We start from the raw sequence: 26046 nt of genomic DNA, 5'->3' as shown, positions 1-26046 counted from the left end.
TTTGCACGGGGCTGGCAGGGTGGACACAGAATGTGCACCACTAGCAATGCAACTGAGCTGCAGAGGTTAGGAGGAAGGCAATATGAATTTGTCTTGCAAATACAGTGGGGCGCATAGGAGCTCAGGCAGAACTTTTCTTTTTGTAGCAGGAACTCCTTTGCATATTAGGCCACACACCCCCTGAGGTAGCCAATCCTTCAAGAGCTTGCAGGGCTCTTAGTACAGAGCCTACTGTAAGCTCCAGGAGGATTGGCTACATCCAGGGGGGGTGGCCTAATATGCAAATTAGTTCCTGTTACAAAAAAAAAGCCCTGTGCAGGCATACAGGGCAGGATCTAGTTCTCTTCCTTCCTTCATCTATTTCCCTCCCTCCCTTCCTTGTGGCACTCAAACATCTGACATTTATTCTATGCGTCTCTTATGTCAAGCAAGTTTGGCCACCGCTGATCTGAAGCGACAGAACAAAAGTCTGAGTACAGTCAAGCACTATCAAGACCAGCAAGGTTTTATTCTGCGTATAAACTCTTGTGTGCATGCACACTTCTTCTGGAAGGTTCAGGTGGGCAGCCGTGTCGGTCCGAAACAGCAGAACGAAGTCTGAGTCCAGTGGCACCTTGAAGTAGGGTTGCCAAGTCCAATTCAAGAAATATCTGGGGACTTTGGGAATGGAGCCAGGAGACTTTGGGGGTGGAGCCAGGAGACATTAGGGGCAGAGCCAAGATCAAGGCTGTGACAAGCATGATTAAGCTACAAAGGGAGTTCTGGCCATCACATTTAAAGGGACGGCACACCTTTTCAATGCCTTCCTTCCATAGGAAATAATGAAGCATAGGGGCACCTTATTTGGGGGCTCATAGAACTGGACCCCCTGGTCCAAACTTTTTGAAACTTGGGGGGTATTTTGGGGAGAGGGACTAGATGCTGTACTGAAAATTTGGTGCCTCTACCTCAAAAAATAGCCCCCCCCAGAGCCCCAGATACCCGCAGGTCAATTCTCCATTATTTTCCTATGGGAATAAATCTCCATAGGGAAGAGTTCCCAGCAGACATTTCCCTCCCCTCCCCCTGCTTTCTGACGACCCTGAAGCGGGGGGAGGGCCTCCAAACGGGGGGATCCCCTGCCCCCACCTGGGGATTGGCAACCCTACCTTGAAGACCAACAAAGTTTAATTCTGGGGAACAAAGGAAGAGTCAAGTAGCACCTTTAAGGCCAACGAAGTTTTATTCAGAATGTACGCTTTCGTATGCAGGCACACTTCTTCAGACAGGGGATAGAGATGCCCTTATTTTGACCCTCTCCCTTCGTCTGACGTTCTGAATAAAACTTTGTTGCTCTTAAAGGTGCTACTGGACTCCTACTTTGTTGTACTGCTTCAGAGCAACACGGCTGCCCACTTGGATTTAATTCTGAGGATAAGCTTTCCTCTGTGAAGGCACACAAAATCTTTTTCCCAGATTTAAATGTGGTCTTCAAGGTGTCACTGGACGCAAAACCTCGTTCAGGGGGAAGTACTAAAAGGAATGACAAGATTGTCCATAGGAAACAATGGGAGAGAATTGTCAATTGACTTTCATGGATTCCATTGCAACACACTGAAGCACAAAAACGGCTGCAATAAAAATCCGGAATGGATTTTCCAGGGAAGTCAACACAACCTACAAGCAATGTACCCTCTTAAGCTGCAGAGTCTTGTGCACAAAAATTCTTTGTGAGCTCCTGGAATTAAAGTTGTTAGCTGCTGCATAAATTGTTGTGCTCTGGGGCCATCCTTCCTGAGCTAAGATAAATATGTGTGAGCTGGAGGCTAAAAATCTGTGAGCTAGCTCATGCTAACTCAGCTTAGAGGGAACACTGCCTACAAGTGCCCTGGAATCGGATCGCCAAGGAAAGGGCAGATTTCCAGCTCCAGGGACTGGCACCAGTGTTCGAGGTTTGAATTGCCAGGGGGAAGGGTGGGTTGCCCCCCTCTGGGACTGGATTGCAACCAGACAGGCACAATGCCAGCCTCTGGGAATGTGTTGACTTTCCTGGAAGATCCATTCCAGATTTTTATTGCAGCTGTTTTTGTGCTTCAGTGTATTTCAATGTAGCCCATGCAACTCAATTGACAATCTTCTCTCCCACTCAATGTTCCCTCTAGGCTGCAGAGACTAGCAAGCAAAAATTCTACTTCGTGAACTACTGGCATTAAAATTGTGAGCTACTGCATAAATTAGTGCATTCTGCAGTCATCTTTCCCAGGCAAAGGCAAAAACGTGTGAGCTGGAGGCTAAAAACCTGTGAGCTAGCTCACACTAACTCAGTTTAGAGGGAACACTGCTCCCATTATATCCAATGGACAATCCGGCCTCTCCCATTGTTTCCTATAGACAATCTTGTCATTCGTTTTAGTACATCCCTCGTTTGGGAGATCCACTCTTAACAGTGGGCAATCTCCAGGTGCCAGGTGGAAGTTGGCAACCCTAAAGTTGGCCAGTGAAATCTGGGTGATTTTCCCAGATGGGAATAAATTTGCCACGTGGGTCTTCTCTCAATAAAAACGATGAAATAATAAACGCAGCCATACTCAACATCAAAATTATGTGAATACTTTTAAATATGACATGTAACATCGTATTATATAGTATTACATTATATTTAAAAGCATTCTATATAATATAATAATATAATTTAAAAGATCTCTTAAGGCCACGCGTGAGGGAGGCGGCAGCAACAGCGCCGCTCCTCTTTAATCCGGATTAACAACGAGCGAGGCGACCCCGGATTCCCGGCGCCCATTTTCGGCGCAGGCGCAGAAAGGCAGGCGGGAAAACCCGCCCGCCCGCCTCGCTTTGCCGCCCGAGCCGCGGCCCCGAACCGCAGCCTGGCGCGCGCCGAAGAAGGCGCAACGGGCGCAGCACGTGGCGGCGAGGGTGAGGTTTGCGCGCCCGCCCGCCCTTGTCTCGGGGCGACTCCGCCTCCCGCCCTGGGCGTGGCCGCTGCGTGCGGGGAACGTGCTGGCGAGAGCGCGAAGGCCGCGGTGTGAGGAGCGCGATGGAGGCCGACTCCTCGGTCAGTGCCGGGCCTGAGGGGGCCGCGGTGGGGTCCGAGGAGACGGGGAGGGGGGCGGCGGCGGAGGGCGGGCGTGGGAGGCAGGAGAGCGAGAACCGCGCCCACCCCGGCCGTTATGGGGAGGCTCCTTGTGCGCTTTTGGGCGGGAAAACAAAAATCTCCTCAGCCGACGCTTTCCCGCCAAAACCGCTGAGGCCGGTAACGCTCTCCGGGCGCTAAGCCCCGCCCCTCCCGCGGCGCGAGCTTTTCTCGGCCCCGCCCCTCTCGAAGAACGAGCGGCGCCTCTTGGAGCCGCCCACGCGGAGGGGAGGCGGAGCCGCGATTGGAGCGCGCCTTAGTGACGCCGCCTGCGCCTGGCGCGCGCCCTCTGGCGGGGGGGGGGAATGGAGGCTCCGCCCAGCGCCCGTTCTGGGGCCAAAATGGAGGCTTTGGAGCTTTGTGGGTTTTTCTTCGTTTTGTAGGGGGGGCTGGGTTTGCACTCGTGAGGGTTGTTTGGGGGCCCTGTGAATTGGGATTTTGGCATTGCTCTTGGTCAGGGGTGGCCAAACTGTGGTTCAGGAGCCACGTGTGGCTCTTGAAGCCCCCGCTGCTCCAGCAGCTGGATTACAGAATGCATTTAAAGTTAAAGTTGCTTTCTTTCAATCTGTCTCTCTCCACATCTTCCTTCCTTCCTGTCTTGCAGCTCTCAGACATCTGATGTTCCTATCTTGAGGCTCTCAAACGTCCATTGTTCCTATCTTGAGGCTCTCAGACATCCGACATTCCTAGCTTGAGGCTCTCAAGACGTCTGGCGTTCCTATCTTGAGACTCTCAAGACATCTGACGTTCATATCTTGATCCCCTCAGACATCTGATGTTCCTATCTTGAGGCTCTCAGACATCTTATATTTATTCTTTGTGACTCTTACATTAAGCAAGTTTGGCCATCCCTGCCCTTGGGTTTATTTGTCTTTGCAAAAGTGCGTTTTACTTGTTTGTGAAAAAGATGGTGGGCTCCAGAAAATGCACTGGTTGTGTGTATCAAAAACTCTGGAGTAGGTGAAGTCAGACACACGCACACCCCATCCATCACTGGACCCAACAGCATCAGCCACACCAGCTGAAGGTCATAGTCTTTTTGCTCATCCTCTAATGCAGGGGTGACCAAACTTCCTTAACGTTAAGAGCCACATATAATCAACATCAGATGTTTGGAGAAGGAAGGAAGGCAAATGGAGGAGGGCTTTGGGAGGGAGGTGGATGTGGAAAGAAAGCATCTTTAAATGCGTTCTCCAAGCTGCCAGCTGGGTTGTCTTGGAGAAGTGATTTAAAGAGACAAATGCCTTCTCCAAGCTAGCCAGCGGAGTGGTGGGGGCTTCCGAGAGCCACGCAATATGTGTGAAAGAGCCACATGTGGCTCCTGAGCCACAGTTTGGCCACCCTTGCTCCAATGTGATTTATGTCATCACATGTCAGCAGTGCCCGTCATATGGTTGCCAACCTCCATATGGGACCTGGAGATCTTCCACTTTTACTAATGATCTGTCAGTTCTCCTGGGGAAAAGGGCTGCTTTGGAGGGTGTACTTCATGGCATTGTACCACGCTGAGGTCCCTTCCCATGCCCCGGCATCTTCATGCACCACGCACACAAACACCTAAATTCTCCACGTATTTCCCGACCCAGAGCTGGCAACCCTAGCCCTTCTACCATCAGTATTGGCTAAACAAGTGCGTCCCTATGACAAAAAATTAATGGACATTAGTCTGACGTTAGAAACCCACAACATTCGAAAAGGAGGGGGAGGACCATTTTAACCTAGTGTTTTATCTTCCAAAGGAATTTCAAGGGGAGGTTAGAGAGACTGCTGAATTACAACTTGATAATTAAGCTCAAGATATGCACCCTCCTGGACTGAATTGAGACCTAAGTTTCCTGTCTTATTACCAGTGCTGAGTTCTCCACACCTCTGCATAGCAAACCTGGTATTGCCATTTGCCTGCTAATGTTGTTTGGCATCTGAAATCACTCCACTTTGCAATATATAGGACAGATGGATTCACATTCTAGCTGTGTCTGAAGAAGCGAGAAGTGACTACTGAAAGATCATATCTTGCCATAAATTTTGTTAGTCTTTAAGGTACTACTGGACTCTTAGGCTGATAACCAGATGGCCAGTTTGGGTTGGCTTCAAACCGTCCCAAAGAGAGCTGGCTGGAAATTGAGCACTCCAGAGCTTCAGGGAACATCTGGAATGCTCTCGCGTCCCGTCCACAGCTCCCCAAGCGCTCTCTGGGCACCTCCCGGCTTTCCAGATGACTGGGGAGGCGCCTCAGAAGCACCCCAGCTAAAAGGTACCACTTTGAAAGTGGTGCCTTTTCAAGCTGGCTCCCGGAAAGCCTGGGACAGGACGAGGATGACAAGCAGATGTGCACATGCGGATGCGCTTTTTTGATCCACCTGCCTCCCATCCCCAGGCGGCCTTTAAACACCTGTCTGGTATCACCCATAGAATCATAGAGTTGGAAGGGACCTCCAGGATCATCTGGTCCAACCCCCTGCACAATGCAGGAAACTGGAGCAGTGTATTATCTGACTGAGGAGAGGGATGGTGGCTCAGTGATAGAGCATCTGCTTGGTAAGTAGAAGATCCAAGGTTCAATCCCTGGCATAGAATCATAGAGTTGGAAGGGACCTCCAGGGGCATCTAGTCCAACCCCCTGCACAATGCAGGAAACCCACAAATACCTCCCCCTAAATTCACAGGATCTTCATTGCTGTCAGATGGGCATCTAGCCTCTGTTTAAAAACCTCCAAGGAAGGAGAGCCCACCACCTCCCAAGGAGGAAGCCTGTTCCACTGAGGAACCGCTCTAATGGTCAGGAAGTTCTTCCTAATGTTGAGATGGAAACTCTTGATTTAATTTCAACCCATTGGTTCTGGTCCTACCTTCTGGGGCCACAGAAAACATCTCCAACTGAAAAAAGTCCAGGCTAGGCGTGAAAAACCTCAGCTTGAGACCCTGGAGAGCCGCTGCCAGTCTGAGTAGACAATACTGACTTTGATGGATTGAGGGTCTGATTCAGTATAAAGCAGCTTCATATGTTGGGGGGAGGGATGGTGGCTCAGTGGTAGAGCATCTGCTTGGTAAGCAGGAGGTCCCAGGTTCAACCCCAGCATCTCCAACTAAAAGGATCCAGGCAAATAGGTGTGAAAAACCTCAGCTTGAGACCCTGGAGAGCCGCTGCCAGTCTGAGTAGACAATACTGACTTTGATGGATTGAGGGTCTGATTCAGTATAAAGCAGCTTCATATGTTGGGGGGAGGGATGGTGGCTCAGTGGTAGAGCATCTGCTTGGTAAGCAGGAGGTCCCAGGTTCAACCCCAGCATCTCCAACTAAAAAGGGTCCAGGCAAGTAGGCGTGAAAAACCTCAGCTTGAGACCCTGGAGAGCTGCTGCCAGTCTGAGTAGACAATACTGACTTTGATGGACTGAGGGTCTGATTCAGCATAAGGCAGCTTCATATATTCAACGCCATCCAGTAATGGAGCATGATCAAGTGAAATAGAGTTATGTATTTGAAATATCTGTGTCCCTCTTTTCAGACAAGCACTCCAAGCGATTTCCATATATTCAGATAAAACCATAAACAGTATCACCAACAGCCACACTTTTAAACGGTACAGCAGCAGGTTAGTCTGCAATAGTTTGAAAAACTCAGCCTTATGTATTTTTGTTCTGAAGAGTGTAATTGTCTCTGGGTAGCTAATTCCAAAGGGCTGAGGCTGCCATTTTTAAAAGTCCAAGTTAGAGATGAGACCATCCTTAACACACCACAATAGCACTCGGACTGTAAGCAGCCCGTGTTGAAACTGGAGCAGTGCTTCCACTGGGAAAGGCTATCCAGCAAGTTTGTACACCCCTATTACGATATTTGGTTAATTAGCAGAGTTTGCCCAGTCGTAGAAGCATGATACTGAGTGCAGTAAATAAATCTCCCAAGTAGTATATATTGCAAAAAGGTAAACTTGCATTTATTCAAGTAAATCCAGTTTGTATTCCAGTTGCAGTCAAAAGGAGAGAAAGCAGCCTAATCTATAGAGTATGTTCACTATCATAAATAGCTATCTTGTCCAGGGTCATGTGTGTGGGAGAATCAGGGTGCTATATCCACAGGAGAGACCTGCAGAGACAGGTGTGGAGAAATCAGCATTGATAATTAGACAGGAAACCTAGGTCTTGATTCAGTCCAGGAGGATGCTTTCTTGAGCTTTCTTTTCAGATGCCATTCAGCAGTCTCTCTTTCTAATCTCCCTTTGAAATTCCTTTGTAAGAGAATCGCTGCTCTTAAAGTTAGCAACTGAATGTCGTGGAAGGTTAAAAAGGTTCCCCGCTGGTTTCTGAATGTTGTGGTTTCTGATGTCAGGCTTATATCCATTAACTCCTTGTTGAAGGGACTGGCCTGTTTGTCCAATGCAGAGGGTGGAAGGGCATTGCTGACATGCGATACCATAAATCACATTAGAGGAGGAGCAGGAACCTGAAACAATGCTAATGTTTCCAACATAGCTAGACCCAATAATGAGGATGGCTGATTTTGCCACTGATGGTGTTGCTAAGATCTATATGGTTTGTTGCAGGGCTTGGTACAAGAATCCATGTTACTGTTAAGTAATTTTTATGGGTGAGAAGTTGTTTTAGGCAGCAAGTTGTCAAAGCAAGAAAAGGTCAGCCCCCCCCTTTGCCTGGATGAGGGAAGGGTCACTATCCAGCAAGGGTTGTAGGTCATTAATAATACGTTGAACTGGCTTGAGTTGTGAGCTGTCTGTGACCACTAGTGGTGTTCTCTTGTCATTTTCTTTGGTGTTGTCTTATAGTAAGTCATCATTTAAAATAATATCAAATATTATCCTTTATTCACTCAGTTTGGTGTAGTGGTTAAGTGTGCGAACTCTTATCTGGGAGAACCGGGTTTGATTCCCCACTCCTCCACTTGCACCTGTTGGCATGGCCTTGGGTCAGCCATAGCTCTGGCAGAGGTTGTCCTTGAAAGGGCAGCTGCTGTCAGAGCCCTCTCAGCCCCACCCACCTCACAGGGTGTCTGTTGTGGGGAAGAAGATATAGGAGATTGTGACCACTCTGAGACTCTTGAGATTCAGAGTATAGGGTGGAGACTGAGATTCAGAGTAAAGGATATTGTAGGCCGCTCTGAGACTCTGTCCTTGAAAGGGCAGCTACTGTGAAAGTCCTCTCAGCCCCACCCACCTCACAGGGTGTCTGTTGTGGGGGAGGAAGGGAAAAGAGATTGGAGGCTGCTCTGAGACTCTGTTCTTGAAAGGGCAGCTTCTGGGAGAGCCCTTTCAGCCCCTCCCACCTCACAAGGTGTCTGTTGTGGGGGAGGAAGGGAAAGGAGGACTGGGCTTTTAATGTTCCATATTTTTGTTTTTACTATAACAAGGTTCTGTCAGTGCTGAAAATATTGTTAAGCAGAATTATGTTCTCTTAAACAGCAAACCACAAATCAGATGCAAACAGATTCTTTGACTCCCTCTCCTAACACTGTGTCGCCAGTGCCTTTAAGTAACCCCACCAGTGCCCCGAGGTTTGGGACAGTGATTCCTAATCGCATCTTCGTCGGAGGAATTGATTTTAAGGTAGGTCTCTAATCTTGGTAGCTGAGCAGCGAAGCAATCAAGTACTGTGTTTGGGAGAATTTTCAGATGCGTCTGGAAATGTGGATGTGCCTGAAGATAAAGTGTGTCTAGTGTTGGCTTTGAATCAGACCCTTAATGTGCTACAAAAAGGGCTTGCTGGAGCCCTAGGCTAGGAGCCTCAGGGCTGCCCCCTCTGTCCCAGGCAATTTAAATTGCACGGGAGTTGCAGCTGCTGCCCTTCCCATGGTGGGAAAGGTCCTACTGATCAGCTGATTGATGGGATCCTTAAATCACCTGAGAGGTTGGCGCCTTCTCTTTGATCATGGGCAGTGCTGGCAGAAGCAGCGGGGCCAGCCTACCCCTCCATTTAAAGAACCTTGAAAAGGCAGCTGCTGTAAGAGCTCTCTCATCCCCATCTACCTCACAGGGTGGGACACTTTATCTTTGGAAGTATGGTTGTCTCCATATCTTATGGCTTTGCAGAATAATGTTACAAACCCGTATTTTTTCCTGTTTTAATTAAATGCTATTGCCGGTGTTGCTCTTCGATATTAATACATTCGTATTTTTGAGGACGTTTGTTGCTTTTAAATCATCCTGACAGGTGTATTGCACCTGCTGTGTTATCGATCTGCTGCTTTTGTTGTTATTTGTTTTTATTGGAATCAGAGGAGTCGCCACGTTGGTCTGAAGCACAGATCTGAAGACGTGTGCATGCACACACGAAAGCTTCGTCCCAGAATTAAACTTCGTTGGTCTTAAAGGTGTCACTGGGCTCAGACTTTGTTTTGTTTTCATTATGATTGATTTTAGCTCTGATGAACTTACATTTTATTGTATGCCTTGGAGTAGAGGGTCGCGATATAAATTAGTTAATTAGAAACAATAAAAGTAATGTTTTTAATGTAAGTATCAATGCTCGAGTGGCAGGAACAAAGGCATGAAAAATTATAATGCATGTACAGTCTGGTCACAAAGCATAAGATACTGGAGTAACGGAAGCAGCCGATATTGCTGGAAGGTGGTGTAATTGCAAGAGATACTCTTGTGATTTTCTAAGCAAAGCTTAATGATGTTCTGATAATGATTTTCTAAGCAAAGCTTAATGATGTAACTGTGCCTCCATTGCAATACTTAGTAAGGTAATCATTAACCTTTTGTTTGTTTGTTTTTGCCAGACTAATGAGAATGACCTAAGGAAGTTTTTTTCCCAGTATGGCTGTGTTAAAGAAGTAAAAATAGTAAACGACAGAGCAGGAGTATCAAAGGGGTCAGTAGAGAAATCCTACAATTCAGAATAAGAATAGTTTCGTATCACATTATTACTTGTGACTTTTCATATCACATTATTACTTGTGACTTTTATTACCTCTAATTTAAAACAGGGGTGTCAAACATGCAGTTGGGGGCCGAATCAGGCCCTCGGGGGGCTCCTATCAGGCCCCTGAGCAACTGGCTGTCATCTGCTTCCTTCTCCCTCTCTTGCTTCCTTTTGCATAACAGCTTGCGTTGCCAGGCTTGCTCAATTAGACGGGAGCTACAGAGCAAAACCTCTATTTTCTCCATTGGCTGAGGCTCCTCCCTTGTTGAGGAATAGCTTGCATTGCCAGGCTCTCTCAGTTGCACAGCAGAGCTACTGAACTAAGCCTGTCTTCCTTCTATTGACCGAGTCTTCTCCCCCACCCAGTCCCTGGGGAAGGAAGGAAAGAGCCAGAGCTTCCTTTGCCCAGTTCCCTGGATCCCGCGGGAGAAACACAAAGAAAGCACCTTTAAGACCAACAAGTGCTAACGTTTTAAGCATGTTTTATGTTTTTAAAAAATATATATTTGTGTTTGTCTGTGTTCTTTATAAAATGTATATCTCTGCTACCTAGTCTTAAATAGGTACCCACATGGCCTGGCCTGACATGATTTGGCCCAACCTGACATGGCCCGGCCCAACAAGCTCTCTCTTATGTCAGATCTGGCCCTCATAACATGAGTTCGACACCCCTGGTTTAAAAAGTCAACTTTTTGTAAATATAATTGGTATAGAATACTTACACAGGAAATGCTATTTTTGACTTTGTATGTACAATCCATATAGTTCTCAGCAACAACCACCAGCTGTGAATTACATATTAATAGTTACATTAACACTATGATATGATCTTCATTCAAGAGAAACCTCTAAAACTTTCTACTGAATATTTGTACTTTCTATTAATACTGCCATTCACAGTTTAAATAGAATTTTAAAATGCCTCACCGTTGCAAAGAAAGAACATCTGCTTTCTTTAATAGCATTTCTAATTCTTTTCTTAAGGCTTTTGATAAGGTTCCACATACTTTTCTTAACAAGTTGGTAAAATGTGGTTTGGATCTTGTTACTGTTAGGTGGATCTGTAACTGGTTGACAGATCACACCCAAAGAGTGCTTGTGAATGGTTCCTCATCCTCTTGGAGAGGAGTGACAAGTGGAGTACCTCAAGGATCTGTCCTGGGACATGTTATGTTCAACATCTTCATGAATGATTTGGATGAAGGAATAAAGGGAATGCTTATTAAATTTGCAGATGATACTAAATTGGGATTTGTCACAAATACAGTAGAAGACAACAGAGTCAGTATACAGGATGACGGGCTAGAAAATTGGGCTAAAACAAATAAAATGAATTTTAACAGGATAAATCTAAAGTTCTGCATTTAGTTAGGAAAAATCCAGTGCATAATTACAGGATGAGGGAGACTTGTCTTGGCAGTAGCATGTGCAGAAGAATCTAGGGGTCTTAGTGGATCATACGCTGAACATGAGTCAGCAGTGTGATGCGGTGGCTAGAAAGGCAAATGCAATTTTGGACTGTATCAACAGAAGAATAGAGTCCAGATCACGTGAAGTGATGGTATCGCTTTACTCTGCTCCGGTTAGAACTCACCTGGAGTCTTGTGTTCAGTTTGGGGCAACACAATTTAAGAAGGATATTGTGGTGCCCTGTAGTCCCTCTGGCCCAGCTCCCTGCCAGGAGGCCAGTCTTGGGAACCTACTGCCCAGGCCCTTTAAACCTTATTCCAAGAGGGAGGCAAAGCTCTTCTACCTTCCCCTAAGGTTGCTGCCACCAAAACTGGGTATTCTTCCAGGGCCCAATTCTAAAGGGTCAGTAATCTCCAAATGACCAAAGAGATACTTGGTAGTATTCACACCCTCTTCTTAGTAAGACCAAAAGGCACCGGTCTCTTCTGCAAGCCGCTGACGCCAGGCAAAAGTTTAAACAAAATGTATTCTGGTTGTACAGGTACTGCCCCAACACCATGCAACAAAATAGCAAAAGCTTTAAAAGCTGACTTATTATTACATTCACCCTCAGGCCAATTGTAGATAGCAAAAAGGTCCAGAGCTTCATAGGCTCTCCCTTCTGGGACTGTCCAGCCAAATCTTCCAGGATTCCCAATGACTCTCTTACTGACCCTCAGGTCACCACAGCCCCTTGCCTAAGCAGTCGAGCCCCAAACTAAAACTAGGAGGAGAAATCTCCTCTTTTACTACCCCAGAAACCTCTAATTGGCAATCAAGACCTAATGCCTTGCAGCTGGCTGTTCCACCTTGGGGCTTGCAAGCAAAAGATGGGAAATGCTGCAGAACTTAAGGCAACTAAAACTAAAGCCCTGTCACTACAGATATAGACAAGCTGGAACATGTCAGAGTAGGTCAATAAAGATGGTGAGGGGTCTGGAGACCAGTCCCATAAGGAAAAATTAAAGGAGCTGGGCATGTTTAACCTGGAGAGGAGGCGACTGAGAGGTGATATGATCACCGTCTTCTAGTACTTGAAGGGCTGTCCTATAGAGTATGGGGTGGAATTGTTTTCTGTGGCCCCAGAATGTCAGACCAGAACCAACAGGTTGAAATTAAATCAAGAGTTTCTGGCTCAACATTAGGAAGAACCTTGGTGGAACAGGCTTCTTCGAGAGGTGGTGGGCTCTCCTTCCTTGGAGGTTTTTAAACAGAGGCTAGAGAGGCCATCTGACAGCGATGTTGATCCTGCGAATTAGGCAGATCATGAGAAGGAGGGCTGGAAGGGCCACATCAGTGCTTAGTTCTCGTGGCCCTTTCTTACACATCCAGGGAAATGGTGGTTGCCACTTTGGGATCAGTCAGCAATTTTTCTCCAGGCCAGTTTGGCCAGGGATCCTGGAGGTTTTTTGTTATCTTCTGGGCATGGAGCAGGGCTCACTGGGAATGTATGTGTTGAGGGGGGGCATTTGTGAAATTTCTGCATTATGCAGGGGATTGGATTAAATAACCCTGGAGGTCCCTTCTAACTCTGCGATTCTGTGACCTTGTAAATAGGTTTTAGATAATTTACTAGACTGTTTACTTTGCGGCACACTTTATTTATTTAATATATTTTATATCTGCATTTTCCTGAGCATCTCGGGATCCAAGGCAAGTGACAATATAAAAATGAGGTAGTTGTGCTGGATGCAGCCGTCTGTATGAGAAAACCAAGTCGCAGTGATGACCGAGAGTGCTTTTTCATCAGCTATACTTAGCAGGAAAGTAATTTTGCCCTTGAAGACAAACCAGACCAACTCAGTTGGGCAAAACGGGGCAGCTCAACTATTGCTTGGTATATAGGAGAACACTCCGCGAGAACTTTAGCTAATATATATTGAAAACAATATTTTAAGCAATACTTTAAATCACAATATTTCCACATTAATTTGAAATTATTTCACAGTCCTTTTACAAAACACAATGTTTTCCTTCATTTGTAGGACTTCCTGAAGTCCATTTCACCAATGCAGGTGTGATTGCGGTTCCCAAACTGCTTTAACTGGACTGCCGCTTCTGCCCGCTTTCAGAGAATCCTTCTTCAGGCAGCTCACCAAGGGATACGGTTTCAATTTGGGCCCTTTCAAAGGAAGCTAAGGACAAAGAGAAATGTGGAGCCGTGCTTGATCCCTGGAGAGAAGCAGAGCAGAGCCAAATTGAAACCGTATCCCTTGGTGAGCTGCCTGAAGAAGGATTCTCTGAAAGCGGACAGAACCAGCAGTCCAGCTAAAGCAGCCGCACCAGTTTGGGAACTACGATCACACCTGCATTGGTGAACTGGACTTCAGGAAATTCTACAAACGAAGAAAAACATCGTATATTGTAAAATGGACTGTGAAATAATTTCAAATTAATGTGGAAATATTGTGATTTAAAATACTGTTTTCAATATATATTAGTTAAAGCTCTCACGGAGTGTTCTCCTATATACCATACTCATATCCGTGAGCTCTCTGGTTTCACAACTATTGCTTGGAGCTGGCTGTTTTGCACATTAACTGCTATCTAGAAACCAATACCTTGATTGCCTGTTTGTTTCTGAGTTCAGTTTACGGTACTGCTTCTTACCTTTAAAGACCTTAATTTAACTGTACTCCCAAGTGCTGTTTTTTTCCCAGTACAAATCACTTCCCTGGAGTTGCTATTTGTCTTAATGCAGAAAATGTGCAGCTGCTCACATTAGCAGGGGAAATAGCCCCACCACAATGGTCCTAATCCATTTGAGTTACATTCTGTGGCTGCTGCTTACAGAAACGTAAAGAGGAATTTAAAGATCCAGGGATCCTGTAGTTTGGCCCTGAGACACATCCACAACAATGCATGATTCGAAAAAAATTAAAAACTAGGATCTATTTGAATAAATGTATTTAAACATTTATATAATGCAAGGTAAGAAAAATAATCAGCGCTGTCTTGTTCAGGTATGGTTTCATCACATTTGAGACTCAGGAAGACGCACAAAAGATTCTCCAAGAGGTAAAATGATATGTATGTGTAAAAATATGCTGTTACAACTACAAAGTAATATCCATCCACATTTCTTTTTGGTATTTTATGGAAAGTAAGAATGAATTTTCAACATAGTATCTCTTTATTGCAGCGTTGTATAGCAAACCTGTACATGATGTGCTCCTTGGTGCACTGTTTATGGTGTGCAGTTTTCCCCCCTAGAAATGGCTTTTTGTTAATGCTTTATATTTTTAACCATAAGTGAGATTTATAGAAAGCATATAGATGTTAATGTTATGCATTTCTACGTACTGCAGATAGTTTTGTTGCCAAAGGTGTATATGAGAATAGCGAGCGCTACAACATAGAAAAACAAACTCTGACAAATAGTGTTTTATTTTTTAAAAAATCACATCTGCACAGTTTGAATTATGAGTTCTCAAAACCACTTTAACTAGTTGGAAGTCTAAATAGATCCATTGTTCAGACAAATATCTGCACAGATCAGAAATCTGAATGTAATTGCTTGGTACTAAGCAAAGCACTTGACTCACGCTTTTGCTTGAATCTGAGGTGAAATCAAAGCTCTGAAAGTTGTCTAAACTGTCGCATTCAGTTGCTGAATACAGTCTGTTAAAAAAACAAAAATCATTGTATGCATTTTCCTTGTTTTGGTTTAGGCTGAGAAGCTAAATTATAAAGATAAGAAATTGAACATTGGTCCAGCGATAAGAAAACAACAAGTAGGGATTCCTCGTATGTATTTACTTGCCTATTTTTTTCCTTAGATTTACCCAAATAGCAAACATGATGTAAAACTCAAGGCCTGTGCCACTTGCAGATAATGATCAGGAGCCACATGTGTCTCTTTCACACACATTGTGTGGCTCCCAGAGGTCGAGAAGGAACTTAATGCAGGCCTACTCTCAAGTCAGTATGTTTAGCCATCAGGACCTCCGTCAGCCTCTGAGCGGTGACCTAGAGGTGGGCAGCTATCCCCACCCTGTGTGAAGGAAATAGGCAGGCTCTTCTCCTCCACCACAGAGGTTGCCTGGAGACCTACAGCGGGGAAAGCGAGCGCAAGACTCACGGCAGGGCCGGCACTAGGAGTTCTGCCGCTCCAGGCAGATCCCTGGGTCGCACCCCCCCCCCCCCAGCTCCCTTAAGGAATTTCTTTTCAGCACTAGTGAAGTCATTGTGCAGGGCAGGAAGTGGGGGGGGGGGAGCTACAAGAGTTCTGCGGCGGCGGCTCTTTCCCCTTGCAGCTGAAGCATTTGCCTACTGACTGACTGCGGCTTTGTTGATTTCATTTGGTAGGATTTTTCTAAATTTAAAATACAGGGAGCTGAATGTGTAATTAACGTATCTTGTAATTTGGCAGTTTAAAAAGTTCTGTTGACATATACAGTATTAGTATTTTCCTCTGCATTTTAACAGATGAATTCTTCATTGTTTTCAATATTCAAAACGCATGTGAGTTTTATTGCCGCTGCTTGTTGTAGGATCCAGTATAATGCCTGCAGCTGGTACAATGTACTTGACCACGTCAACTGGATATCCTTACACATACCACAATGGTGTGGCTTATTTCCATACTCCTGAAGTTGCCTCCGTTCCACAGCCGTGGCCTGTAAGTAATTCCTCTGTTAGAAATATCAAGATTCTGAGCATTCATTTCTTTTAATGATTTCTATCCTGTCCTTTTCACCGATGATACTCAAAGCAACTATGAACAAGAATTTGGGGAGTCAGTAGATAGCACATGTGGGCAACTCTGGACTTTGTGTTAACATTGGAAGAGTCTGCAATTCTAAAAAAGTGTTCAAAATATCAGGAACGTCATGAGCCTTTCCCCCACCTAAATACAAAACAAACAAATGGGCTGGTTGACAGTCATTTTGAAAGAATTATAGATTCAGGTGGGTAACTGTATTGGTCTGAAGTAATAAAACAAAGTTTGGTCCAGTGGCACCTTGAACACCAGCAAAATTTAATTCTGGATATTAGCTTTCATGTGCTTGCACACTTCTTCATGTATCTGATGAAGTGTGCATGTGCACGAAAGCTTCTATCCCGAATTCAATTTTGTTGGTCCTAAAGGTGCCCCTGGACTCACTTTGTTCAGAAAAAAAACATAGTATTTGTTGAAACTGATCTCTTTTTCAAAGTTCTGGTGCTTTAGTATAGTGTTTAAAGTATTTGTTTTAGTAAAGGGTTTTTTAAATAGTGTTTTTTAAATATATATATATATATTAATTTAAATTTTCTCTTTTAAAGTCGCGTTCTATTTCCAATTCCCCTGTAATGGTGGCCCAACATGTATATCAACAACCTGCATATCATTATCAGGTAAAAAAAATTTTTTTTTTGCAAATAACTTTTGATTAGATTGTGATTGAGATCACAGTTTTTTGCAGTTAAAGAAGTAGCGTTGTAGCGCTTTATATTTTACTATGGTATATTGCCAGTCTTCAGCTTTTGTTTTATTTTACCAGCTGTTTACATCCACAGAGTTTAATGATGGAGTAATTTTTTATTTATTACTTTTTGCAAACCATCTTGTTTTCAATTGCCGTAGGCTCCAGCACAGTGTCTTCCGGGACAATGGCAGTGGAGCATTCCACAGGTAATGTATTCAGCGCTCATTACCTGTTTATTTATTATATTTACATCCTGACCTTCCTCCAAACGGCTCAGGGCAACATCCATAGGCTTCAAGGACAAGTTGTGGCAGGAAGGGTCAGCCAGCCTCAGCCCCTAAGTGAGATTCTGAGATTTGGAGTGGAGGGCGGGATATAAATCCAGTATCATCATCATCATCATCTTCATTTGACTGCCCTGCTGGGATGTAAACTGTTTTCTTTCAACATGTGTTTTGCAAATGAAATGGTATTGTTGGCATGGCTGAATGCAGGTCTTGTGTGTTCTCATTGTGCTTTTTTTTTAAAAAAAAAAACCTGTTCTTTTGCTGGCTGTTTCTATATGTTTGGCCTTCATGGAAATTTTGTGCTACAGTTTTTTCTTCTCTAGTCTTGACTCTTTCGAGAATTGCGTGAGTTGTAACTCTTAACTAAATTTCTTTTTTTTTTTTTTGCTTCAGTCTCCTGCCTCTCCAACCTCATTCTTTTATCTGCACCCTTCTGAAATTACTTTCCAGCCTCTGGAGATCACACAGGATGCTGGATGTGTTCCTCCTCCTCTTTCCCTCATAGAAGCTGCAATTCCAGAGGTACTTACAGTTGATAAACTGCTAGTGGACTGCATCTACCCTAGAAGAGTGATTCTTTCTAGATTAACTAATTGGATAAAGTACATAGTGAATATATGGAGAAAGCATTTGCTCATAATTAAACACTTTAGAATTCCATGGAATTCTTTTGAGAGAAAACTGGGCCACCAGGGGGCAGAGTTGGCCCTCTCTTCAATACAGAATAGAACAAAGTAATACTGTTTTACTGCAAAGGAACTTCAAGAACAGAATAGAGAGGGAAATTGCTGAATTACAAATTATTATGAAACTTTGAACAAACACCTCTCCGGGACTGAACAAGGATATTGGTTTTTAACCGCATTATATATGCTAAACCCATTCTCACCCAGTAAGCTATATATCCACAGTATTCCAATGTATTTCTCTTTTAAAATAGTGTATCAGAATAATGTTTTTTGCATTGACATACTCAAATAAGGGCTATTGGCTGTTTATCTCATTACATATACTGAACCCACTGAGCCCATTACATATACTGAACCCAAAGTGGCTATATTTTAATGTATTCTTTTTTTCTAGTAGCAAACTAGAAGCCCACTTGGATCTGTTTATAATGTGTGTTACATGTTAAAAAGTAAATTAGGTAGACAGGAACACCTCTGGGAAAGACATGTTCACAGACTTGTCAGCAGTAGCGCAAATAAAAAATAGCATTTATTGCCTCATGACACTCTCACCATCATTCTCCCATTCTGACATGTTACTGTTTTATTGGTTTCCCATGCAAATGTTATCCAGACTAAATGTTCTTTGGATTTGTTAATTTCGCTATTTTGCCATTGGATTCTAACTTTGTACCACTTTGCAATTCTTAACCATTGCCCACCAGCTATATGTAGCTCTGCTCACTGTACCCCATTAATTTGTCTGATGAAGTATGCATGCATACGAAAGCTTCCATTCGGAATAAAACTTGGTTGGTCTTCAAGGAGCTTCTGGACACCTCCTTTGTTCTGTTGCTTCAGACCAACACGGCTGCCCACCTGGATCTATCAGCACAGAATAGTTTGAGTGGCAGTCACTCACTTATTTTATGATTTATATATTTACAAAATTTATGTCCTGCCTTTTTGCCCTCAGGGTCAGCCAAGCAGCTAATGTCATAAAAAATCATTAAAACCAAATGAAAGCACTTCATTCAAACAAATTAAAATGCACATACCATACGATAAAATACACATACGTTTAAAAAAAAAATTCAGAAGCAGGGCAGGAAGGAGGGATCACCAAATAAAATCAAAAGAAGCGCTCTCTTGCTGTTCTATGAGGTCAACAGATGAGGATAAGTGAGCTTCTCTGGGGAGACAGTTGCAGAGTTTTGGTGCCACAACCAAGAAGGTCCTCTCTGGGTTGCCACCCTCCTAATCTCAGGAGGCAGGGGTACCTAAGGCAGTCTCGAGTTGACAAAAAGGCAACAAAACCACTGCTGGGATGCAGGAGTAGGCTTGTCTTGTGGTAGGATTCTTAAAGAGAGCAGGTTTACCTGTATTGCTCCACCCTGTCGGGTACCTCATGCATTAAGATCCCAAGGGACCAAACCGGAGCAAGACACTGTCCCTGACGTTTGCCTGTAGTTCAGTGTTCCATTGCAGCCTAGGAGGAGGAGATGTCCTGTTTATTCCTGTCACCACTACATCCTTTGGCATCGAATTCCGCATTCTAATCACTCCATCTGTGAAGTAGTATTTCTGTTTTTCATGCACGTTATTGGTTTTTGTAACATTATCTGTTCTCCATATGTTTATTTTAAAATATTTGTTCGCCTTCTAGCCATATTCTGATCATGGTGTTCAAGCAGCCTATCACCAAGTTTATGCTCAAAGTGCCATCGCTGTGCCAGCCCCTGTGATGCAGCCGGAGTCCATTAAAGTAAGATCCGTGGCTGTTTTTTCTGTGTCTTTTTCGTGTCTATCTTATTTGGAAAAAAGTATATTACAAGTTGGGTAAGCGGTAGCAACGTTTAAGAAGTAATGCTGCTTTCCCCTACAGAAGTGCAAATGTTTGTGTTATCTGTTTGCGTACTTCACACACGCTGCTCCCCACTGGGGAGTCAAAGCGGCTTACATTTTTCCCCTCCTGCATTTTGGTTTCACGATAACCTTGCGATGTAGGTTAGGCTGTGAGTGTCCCATGGTCCCCTAGCAAGGGTCCATGGCAGAGCAGGGGTTCAAACCTGGATTGTGAGCCACCTTGAGCTTTTGAAAAGTTGGAATAAAATGATTCATTTTTTAAAAAAATAAAATAAAATTCACCATACATCCGCAATCACTGTGTTACAGGTTGAAATTCTATGAAAGATTAGATTTTTGGGGTGTGTATTTTTATAAGCATTATCTCCAGTGTTTTTCCTGTAGAGGGTGCTATACCCTAAATGGCAAGTGAACACTAGAGAACCCATGTTTGCAAAAATTCACAAATTCCCTTCTTTTGGTTTCCTTCCTGCCCTGCTTCTGAATTGTTTTTTCTAACGTATGTGTATTTTATTGTGTGGTATGTGCATTTTATTTTTGTTAGACGTCACAATAAGCTGAATATGTATTCACACAGTTGAAGCACAATGAAGTGCGAATATTTTCACAACAATAACATGACAATAGAGAAGCGCTAATAAATGTCAGTTCTGATTAACTTTTCACATAGAAATCTCAATATACACTGTAATCCACACAGACTAGCCAAGCTACTCCACAAAACAAGGCGAATGCCCACGAAGATACAGAAATAGTGCAAGCACCAGTCGTTCCCAACGCTGGGGTGACGTTGCTTTCACATTTTCACGGCAGACTTTTTACAGGGTAGTTTGCCACTGCCTTCCCCAGTCATCTACACTTTCCCTCCAGCAAGCTGGGTACTCATTTGACCGACCTCGGAAGGATGGAAGGCTGAGTCAACCTTGAGCTGGCTACCTGAAACCAGCTTCTGCTGGGATCAAACTGATGTCGTGAGCAGAGAGTTCAGAGACTGCAGTACTGCAGCTTTACCACTCTGTACCACGGGGCTGTTATATATGTGTGTGTATAAATATTTATCTTCTGCCACTTTTGTCGCATTGACTATGTGGTTATTAGTGGCAGCAGCTGAGGTGAAGTGGAGAGCAATGGTCAGTTGTGAGGGATTCTACTAGCCTATCAGCAGCCGCATGACTGAATGGTGTTGAGCCAGCTTCCCCCTGCTACATAATACCTGCTTAATACCTGCTGGGACCTTCATCCCCCGGTCACTGTCTAGCAACACCACCAAAATACTGCTTTCCCTTCCTTCTCACAGTCCATGGGTACTGGGTATCTTCAGTAGGCTGCATAACAATATTTATGTGTGAAGTTAAGAGACCATAAGAATCGTAAGACATGTCCAATACACAATGGAGAAATCCTCCACAGCTTCTGTCGTCCTCCCCAGATGTTTTCAAAGCAGGGTTAATAGCAATGTGTTAATTTTCATTTTCTTTACAGTTCTGTTGACAAAATCCATTGGGTGCATTCCAGATGAAGGAGATGGTTTGGATTAGGGGACACGTTCCCAGTAAAAATATACAAGGATTTAGGCTTCTTAAAATCTTTCCAAGTATAGCTGAACGCAGATTTGCAGAGGATATTTTTTTAATCTAGCCTTAAGGCATTTCTTAACTGTGCCGTAGTCATTGAAAATGGACCTGTGAAAGGAAGCTGGACTCACTCAACGCTGAGTGCCTCCTAGCACATGTGCCAAGCACGCATGCCATCCTGCCGCCCCAGTACCCCTTCCCCTTTGTTGTCCACCTGCAGGTAGGCGGGGCAGCAGAGAGGTGGGTGGGAAGGGGGAGTGCAGTAGTGCCAGGGAAGAGATAGTGAGGCGCACGCAGGGAGGGGACACCCACCGGTTTCTCCTGAGGCCAGATAGCACCCTGGGTGGCCGCTTACCTGACCTCATGGGATGCTCTGGCCCTGCCTGTTGGGTTTTCAAGGCAAGAGGTGTTTCAAGGCAAGAGGTGTTCACTGCCTGTCTCTGCATAGCTACTCTGAACTTCCTGGCTGGAATCCCTTCCAGGGACTTACCAGGACCAACCCCACTTAGCTTCTGAGTTAGGAAGACATCAGGCTAGCCTGGTCAAGGCCTGTTCAGTTATTAGTGTTTGCATTTTGCCTTGTGTTTTGCTTCATGACTACATCTCGTTATACCTTTAAGACAGTAAACTGCTATTTTGAAATGTACAGTTTTTCCCCCTTTCTTAGGAAGCCAAGATACATTCTGTGAGAAGGAATTTTTCTCATTCTTCATCTATGAGTCTGAAGCCTCGATATGCACGAACCCCCCATTTCCATCCTAGAAAAGACTACCGATCGGACGACGCAATGCTTACTACTCCTTCCTCTACAGACTCTGTTAAATAGAGCCTTAGTTATCTAGCAGATTACTAGTATGTTAGCACATGAAGGTATGTATTTTTGTAGCTCTTAACGTTTACTGAGTACAGTGAAGTCCGAATGGCCTTACTTGTTGTAAGGAAATAAAAGATCTTGTACTTACAGAGATGCAGTTAGTAAACGTAAATTGCAGGATAAAATCATGGTTACCTGTTTCAATTGATATGCTTGAATGGTGACAGAAAATTTGTAGCGTGTAACCTATATATGCACTGCTGTTAATGCAGTTTAAAACCAACATATTTGTGTTGACAGGACAAATTTAAAACTCATTTCACCTGATTTAATTGCAAGAGCAACCAACTACAGTATTAAACCTATTTTTGCTAGAATGATAACAAAAGCTATCCTTCAGTATTTTAGTCAACATTTCTATCGAAACATATTTTTGTGTATCTTGCATTGTTTGTTTTCCATATTTCATTTTGAAATCAGTCAGTCCTACCGTTTTTTATTTACCATTTTTACATGCCCTTTTTCAAAGCTGAAAACTAGATCATCTGCTTGAACCCATGTAATTCTGTCTGATATTTTGACTGATACTGGTTTTAAATATGTCAGGTGTTACGCTTACGATATTATATCAGATGTGGAAATGTGCACACTTCGTTTTAATAATTCAATATAATTCAGTGAAGACACACATTTGGCCCTTGAGTAGTATCAACATCTGCCTTATCCCTGTGCAGGATTAAAAGAAATCACTGCCTGTATCATGTCCCAAGGAGGAATATAATGTTCCCGTTCACTACAAGGATTGGAATTTGTTTTTTGGTATTTTCTAAGGTTTTAGTTGCTAAGCTTAATATTCCTCCAGCAGAAGAAAAGTGCCTACAAAGCTCAGTTGCTTGTTGTTTTGTACCAAAGACTTTCCCCTATTTTAACTATTCTTTACATTTGTAAATACTTCATTCTCAGTATTTTGATTTCATTTTTGTTTGCTCAGAAGTTAATTTCCAGCCATTCTGAGGGCTAATTTTTCACTTTAATGTAAGGTAAAGCTTTCTGTAGAAGCAATATTGCGGGGTTAAATTTCCATCATTCAGCTACCAATACCGTCTTTTAGTGTCATACTGGAAAATATAGACAATTTGCTTGGCCTATATGACTTTTACCTGCTATTGCAAATGCTGGAACAAGGGAGAATAAATTCAGACTTCCTAAAAATATTATTTATTTTTCTAGTCACACTGTAAGTCTTTAAATAGGTGTGTACCTTTATTGAGCAGAAAGAAGATCATACACAAAAATAATTTATACCTCTTGTAAAAAAATGTTTGTGGTAACTCAGCAGCTGTCAGATTTAAATAGTTTATGTCAAGTATAAATAACTTGAGCTGTTGGGGTATCAGTTTAATGTTACTGTTTTTATATTTGCAGAGGTTTTAGAAGATATCTGTATAAATGTACTGACATCTCTTGAAATAGCTTTGTACATGAGAGAAGATTTGCTCCTTTGTAAATATCCTTGTGAACAATATGATAGTAGCCAGGGAAAGACCTTGTGTTCTGTTACGGTGGCCTTATTTCTAATTGCATCATGAAACAGGTGTACATGACCCATTCCATCTAAGCAATCAGGGCGGGTTTTAAAGCTTTTGCTTGGATTCTCATTTTTACTTTGTTCAAACCCCTTTTTTCCTTGAAGCATTTCAAAAGGGAGATAATCCAAGGAGGGTTTAAGTATTTACTACTGCAATTTTTTAAAAAAAAAACCCTATATTCATACTTGAAATCTACTGATATAACCGCTTGTGTTATGGAGTTATTGATAATATGCATCAGATAAGATAATGCCCAAGAAATCCCATTTTTAGTTCATTTCCATTTAAAAGAACAATACAAACATCAGGATTGTTTTATATTTGTCTGTAGTTGGCCAAGACTTATTTCATAAACTCAAAAATACAATAATTGAAATAAGATTCTGATTAATGAATGAACAGGTCCCATAAACTTATTCTAAGGTGGGGGGGTCAGATATTGTATTTATGTCCAAAAGTTTACAAATTGCATTGTGCTCTCTAGTTCTGCAATGCCATCTGAGGGGCACCACTGTTCCTTTCAACATGTGCATCAGTGTGTTTCGTGCAGATCCTAATAGAACTAGGGAATACCTAGAGAGCACTTTTGTGTTAACTGCTAATTCAATCTAATAAACCCTGCCCCCTCTTTCTTCATTATGTTTCTCTGTGGAAAACATTGGTTCCCAAGTCCTAGGGTGCTTTCTTGTTTCAAATAAAGAGATCTAATTTGTATGTTGAGTGACAGAAGGTAAACATTCACAATGAGACTTAATATTTGTTGAAAGACTGAACTTGTATTACTTTGTGTCAAAATCCCAATTTTAAAACTTTGAATTGGGATACAGAGCAGAATCATATTAACCATAGATTTTGAGGTGAAGAATTTAAGCAGTATGTGTGATCATAACTCCAAACATATTTTTAAGAAAAAGGTAAAGAAATGCCATAATGTTAAAGAAAGCAGGACTTTCCTGTGTCTGGAAATCTACCTGTTTTGAAATTTTAAAGTATGACCATCAAATTTGTTACTCATTCTCATGAACAAAGAAAAGTTCAGTTTAATCATAACACAGCCATTTAACCTATCGCTTTAATATTTCTTTATGCTATTAACATATTTTAAATCCTTTTGAAAAAAATAAACTGTTTGGTGTACTGCATTCCACTATTGATTTAGTCAAAGGTAACAGAACACATGTCTTTGCAATATATACTTTATACCTATATTTTAATATGTAGTTTGATAACGTTAATTGTAATATATGTTCATGTAAGCATTAAGTTAAAATAGTTATTTTAGGGCACTTGAATTTATCTTCATACTGTGGCAGCTTTAAAAAATGTGATATGGAAGATAGTTCAAGGGTACATGCATCCAAATCTAGGAAGCTAAAGTTTTTATTAAAATCTGCTAATTCACAATGACATCTGCCTGAGTTGTTGTAGTTCTGATTTTAAACAGAATGTGGCATAGCAGGAGAGCGTGTATCTTGTTTGGTGCTTCATTCCTAGACTGTTCTTTTTCAGATATTTTGGTATAGCAACACTTTTTAAAATATTGTAGAATGGCAGTTGAAAGCAAGCTTGTAAAATGGTATGTTTTGTATCAGAGATGCTGTGGGACTATGCAGCCATGATTACGAAGAGTGTGCAAGGCATAAAATAAACTTAAACATTTTGCTGTGACATATGAACAGTGTCGGAACCGACCTGCTCTGTTTACGTACTCCGGGTGCACTTATGTTTTGTTACTGAAGTCTTGTAAGCTAACATATATGTGCAGAAACTGAAGTATCCATAATTGTGTAGTACTTCAGAGTTTTGCGGATGTCTTATCTATTCGTTTTTTGCTTCAACTGTGAACACTATCCAATGTATCAACAGTACAGCAGCCGTTCTTAGAGGATATTCCCATAGGCTCAGTAGAGCCCTGGTTTTTCTTTCTCCTTCTGGCCTTCATACCAGCTACATACGTACATGTACTTCAGAGCACACAAGAAACTTACGTAGAGACCAGAGAGAGATGGATAAGGAGTCCGTTCAATCTAATCGCCTTTTGTACTATCTACATATGGGAAGAGGAGAATGCGGGGTCAGTGGAAGTCACTACACAAAAATCCTGAGCGCACAATGGACCGAATTTTGCTGTATATTGAGAGTATATAGTAAACAAATTAAGCTCTTGTAGCTTGTACTTTCTCCAACCCAGTGGTTTTGTAATAAAGTTTCATTCAAATAAAACATTGTTTGCCTACTGTGTTGATGCCAGTTTATTTTTGAGAAAACAATAACATTTAGAAGGAAGAAGATAGAAGGCATTGGATTTATATCCCACCCTTCACTCAGTCTCAGAGCAGCTCACAATCTCCTCTATCTTCTCTCCCCCCCACAACAAACACC

General features: G+C 42.9%; 1 protein-coding gene across 2 annotated transcripts; it reads left to right on the top strand.

The window, feature by feature from the left end:
- Positions 1-2951: 2951 nt before the first annotated feature.
- On the top strand, positions 2952-25887 carry BOLL (boule homolog, RNA binding protein). Of its 2 annotated transcripts, none has more exons than XM_060257400.1 (11): positions 2952-3052; positions 8542-8685; positions 9864-9955; positions 14419-14473; positions 15127-15202; positions 15949-16076; positions 16724-16795; positions 17025-17072; positions 17547-17675; positions 19488-19586; positions 21929-25887. In XM_060257400.1, the coding sequence occupies exons 1-11, from the start codon at positions 3035-3037 to the stop codon at positions 22085-22087; spliced, it is 1020 nt and encodes a 339-aa protein (XP_060113383.1). In that variant the 5' UTR covers positions 2952-3034; the 3' UTR covers positions 22088-25887. The 2 variants fall into 2 exon arrangements, with proteins under 2 accessions (XP_060113383.1, XP_060113384.1); XM_060257401.1 differs by having other exon boundaries at positions 2973-3052; positions 21911-25887.
- Positions 25888-26046: the final 159 nt, after the last annotated feature.

Source organism: Heteronotia binoei, chromosome 16, assembly GCF_032191835.1.
Source record: "Heteronotia binoei isolate CCM8104 ecotype False Entrance Well chromosome 16, APGP_CSIRO_Hbin_v1, whole genome shotgun sequence".
In the NCBI taxonomy this organism is placed as follows: Eukaryota; Metazoa; Chordata; class Lepidosauria; order Squamata; family Gekkonidae; genus Heteronotia; species Heteronotia binoei.
The sequence above is the reverse complement of the archived record's forward strand: the minus strand, read 5'-3'. Positions and strand labels throughout refer to the sequence as shown.